We start from the raw sequence: 4,585 nt of genomic DNA on the forward strand, positions 1-4,585 counted from the left end.
CCCTTATAAAACCATCAGATCTCGTGAGAACTCACTATCATGAGAATAGCACAGAGTTAACCACCCCCATGATTCAATTACCTCCCACCAGGCCCCTCCCGATTCACATGGGGATTATGAGAACTACAATTCAAGATGAGATTTGAGGGGGACACAGCCAAACCCTACCACCTGTATTCAATTTATATAATAAAATACATTTAATTAATAAATTATGTTAAAAGTACACATTGACACATGAAAGGTTTCAAGAAATCCTATACTAGAGCAAAGAAACCCATTTAACTGTATTCAGCCACTTGTTTCTCATAATATTTCATTCAAAAGCTTTATTTTCCATATAAAATGTATGAACGCCTTACAGAGCACTCTTTGGGAAAGGATGACCGACTTTTAAAAGGAAGACCCAAACAAACCGGTCAACGGAAACGGAGTGCTGCTCTGGTCCCATGCCCGAGACACCTGCCAATAGTCCTCTGCCACTCACCATCCTTGCATCAGCATCTGGGACATGGTAATTACACTTGATGGCTTGTCACTCTACCTCTCCTCACTCCTCAGCTCACAGAAAAGAGATTTGTGAAATACCAGATCTGGTCTTGGCAAATATTTGTTTCCCCCTGGAACCCTGGAAAATGCACTTTTAAAACTCTTCCTACAATTGCGGTATGGCAGCAGCTTTATCAGTATGTGAAGATAGAGCGATGGTGTGGCTTGGATACTTGACATTTTGTGTTGTTGGAAAGTGGCAAATTGCACTGAGCTGTAAATGCACTGTAAACGGTGTTGTGCTGAATTATAAAGACAATTAGCATATTTCTTCCTTGTTTCTCATTTATCTTTTAGTTTGTAAACGTGGAAAGCAGAGTGCAGTAAGCTTTACACGCCTTATCTGTAAAATGAGCACAATGATACTTATGTTACAGACTTTTGTAAGCCAGAATTTTTAAAATGCTAAACTACCTAAGAGAATACAAAAAACATAGCAGCATTCAATAAATGACAATTCTTAGTATTACTTCCACGCCTCCTGTTAACATTAAACTCTTGGAGGATGGAAGAAAGCATGGCTGTGAGGCACATAAAATCACCAGAGGAAATCAGAATACTGCAATGTTTGGGGTTCCTTGAAAATTTTTAAAGTGTGTAAGGGTCCTTAGATATGATCTTTTACAGATGAGAACAAGATGAAATGAGATTGATAAAAATCAATCAATTTGCCCACGTTTTGCACAGGAGCATAAATTACCAGCAGATAACATCTGGATTCCATACTAAGATCAAGTATCTCACTACAAAGTTACAAACTGAACATGCCTCATGCCTAAAGTGCACACACCTATCAATCTTCACTTTGCATGGTCCCAAAGATTCTGTAACTTTCACAAATTTGAATGTTTAATAACAAATTTGAACTTTTGGGCTACTGAGTCATGTGCTGCAAATGTCACCGGTCCTTTGTTTAAGTCTCTGCGTGTATTTCAGTCAACAGGTTTTCTTCATTAAGCACTGTGTTTTCTGTCCATCAAGCAGCAAAGCATCAGCGCATCCCACCACCAGATGGCGCCAGACCCACTTGTGGAGGCTCTGGGGCCGCCATCAGCTTGGGGCTAGAAGCTGATGAAAAATGAGAAGTTTCATTTCCGGGTTCCATTTAAACGTTCATCCTGGGCCATGAAAACAGATGAATTAGATATGCCATTATCCTGCATATATATATTTATATTTTATTATATATATACACATAGAGAGAAAGAGAGAGAGTGAGACGGAGTCTCGCTCTGTCACCCAGGCTGGAGAGCACTTGCGGGATCTCAACCCACTGCAACCTCCGCCTCCAGGTTCAATCGATTCTCCTGCCTCAGCCTCCTGAGTGGCTGGGATTACAGGCACGCGCCACCACATCCGGCTAAATTTTGTATTTTTAGTAGAGACTGGATTTTACCATGTTGGTCAGGCTAGTCTTAATCTCCTGACCTGGTGATCCACCCGCCTTGGCCTCCCAAAGTGCTGGGATTACAGGCTTGAGCCACCAGGCCTGGCCTACCCTGCATATTTAAAGTTAATTGAGTTTAATAAAAACAGAGCAGAGAGAGAGAAATAGTTGCCCGCCCAGCAGCTCTGAGCTATCTCATATAAGGTTTAGCGGGGAATCCTGACCCAAGTCCAATCTCCAAGCTCTAGACATCTCACCAACAAAACAGGAAGCCAACACATTCTGGATCTTCTTTCCAAGATAAAGTCGACCATTTGTGATATTTTTTTTCAGAGACAATGGAAGCTGAAAAATAACTGCTGAGAAAGGAGGAACTTTTCTAGAAGAACTTAAATCCAAAAGGCTATGGGATAGTAATGAGAAGTGGAGGAGAACAAAAAAGGCATGGAAAGTAAAATCAGGAGGCAAAACAAACGTTTTAGAACAGCCAAGTGTGGGGAGTTGGAAAGTGAAGCTTTGAGTAGAAACCAGAGTTACAAAATTTCAGAGCTGGAAGGGGCCTTATAAGGAAGCAGAATTGGGCCGAGGACTAAATATTTGCCAAAACCACACGGGCAATTAGTGGCAGATGAGAGAGGACCTTCATTTTTGCTAACCAGGGCTCTTTCCATTGAAACATGTGGTCCTCTCAATATCTAACTAAAAACCTTTCACAAAATACAAGTAAACACAGAGAAACATCCTCTCTTCTGTCTCCACTGCTTTCTCTGCCCACACGTGCACATGTGCACACACAGCCACAATTATAACAATACAGGAAATTGAAGGAAGCCATCTGATACTTCAACGTCGGGCACAGCCACCACAGATAACATATCAAATGCAAGGCTAGGAATCAGTACTGTTCACATTCGCACAGGAAGACTGACTCAAGCTGTTTGACCCTATTTAGTAATCAGTTCCATACTCACAAAAGAATGCCAGAACAAAAACAGAAGGAAAAGAAAAAAATAACTCCAACCATCCTTTTCCTTTGGAAGAGGATTTATACCAAGAAGTTGAAAGAGAGGCCCAGCTGGTTTATAGAATTTTGCAGGAAATTTGGGGACCTCTGTGATGCCACTGTCTTCCTCGGCCCAGGAAAGTAGCCATACCAAGGCAGTTATGGGGATAATTCAAACAAATCAAAGCCATATTTCACCTCAATTGTGCTTATACTTTAGGCAAAAGTATTTTGGACCTAAATATTTCCAATAATCATCAGATGCATCCTGGTCTCATGGGAAATGCTGAGAAAACCTATGGGGCTATTATCCACTTACTAGCTCTGTAACCTTGGGCCCCTTACTGAACTGTTCTGAGCCTCTTCCTTCCTCTACCAAAATGAGATTGATCAACTAGTGACTTCCAGAATAGTTCTGAGGTGAAAATGAGAGTCAATGTTCTATGGCACGAAGACACACCAGGAAATATTAGCCATTTCTTTCAGACATATATGTATATTTAGTAAATATTAAATAGATATTTAATATATATTTATATATTAAATTATATACAGTATTATATATAATTACATAAAAATTATATATAGTAAATATTACATATATATTTAGGTTTTACATACATATATACACACTTTTTTTTTTTCCTGAGATAGGGTCTCCTTCTGTCACCCTGGCTGGAATGCAGTGGCAGAATCATGGCTCACAGGAGCCTCAACCTCCCTGGGCTCAGGTGATCCTCCCAACCTCAGCCTCCCAAGTAGCTGGGACTACAGGTGTGTCACCACACACAGCTAATTTTTGTATTTTTTGTAGAGACGAGGTTTCACCATGTTGCCCAGGCTGATCTTGAACTCCTGGAGTCGAACGATCCACCTGTCTTGGTCTCCCAAAGTGTTGGGATTACAGGCATGAGCCACCGTGCCTGGCCCTATTTAATTTTTCTATTTTGTTTAATTTGTGTGGACTTGGGCCTCAAAAGAGAAAAGTGAGAAGAAAATGCCGTTTATACAGTGGAGCCACTGGCGAGTTCTCTTAGGCCTAATCTACATCTGAAGTTCTCAAATATTTTGGTCTCAGAACCCACCTACTTTCTTAAAAATTGAGGATTCCAAATGACTTTTTAAGTGTGGGTTATTGATGTTTACTATATTCACAAATAGTATTCAGGGTTGGGAGCGGTAGCTCATACCTGTAACCCCAGCACTATGGGAAGCCAAAGTGGGCAGATCATTTGATGTCAGGAGTTCGAGACTAGCCTGGCCAACATGGAGAAACTCCATCTCTACTGAAAATAAAAAAAATTAGCTAGGCATAGTGGTGCACGCTTGTAATCCCATCTAGCTGGGAGGCTGAGGCAGGAGAATTGCTTGAACATGGGAGGTGAGGTTGCAGTGAGCTGAGATCGTGCCACCGCACGTTAGCCTGGGTGACAGAGTGAGACTCAATCTCAAAATAAAATAAATAAAATAATAATACTGAGGAAGTCTTAAATTATTTATTCATATAAAAGTAAAAGTAATATATTACATGTTAATATAAATAACACAGTTTATGAAAAATGCATTTTCCAAAACAAAACAAAAATGTAGAGAGGATAGTGATGTCATTTACAGTTTACAGATCTCTTTAATGTCTAGCTTAATAG

At 40.3% G+C, this 4,585-nt stretch overlaps 1 protein-coding gene across 1 annotated transcript in view; it reads left to right on the forward strand.

Moving 5' to 3' along the window:
* The first annotated feature begins 668 nt into the window (after positions 1-668).
* The window catches only part of LOC113225301 (zinc finger protein 669-like), a 79,696-nt gene continuing 75,779 nt past the window's right edge, over positions 669-4,585 (forward strand). Inside the window, 1 exon segment of the mRNA XM_026457098.1 lies at positions 669-686. Coding sequence (XP_026312883.1) covers positions 669-686 — 18 coding nt within the window.

This window comes from Piliocolobus tephrosceles, chromosome 7 (genome assembly GCF_002776525.5).
Source record: "Piliocolobus tephrosceles isolate RC106 chromosome 7, ASM277652v3, whole genome shotgun sequence".
Classification (NCBI taxonomy): domain Eukaryota; kingdom Metazoa; phylum Chordata; class Mammalia; order Primates; family Cercopithecidae; genus Piliocolobus; species Piliocolobus tephrosceles.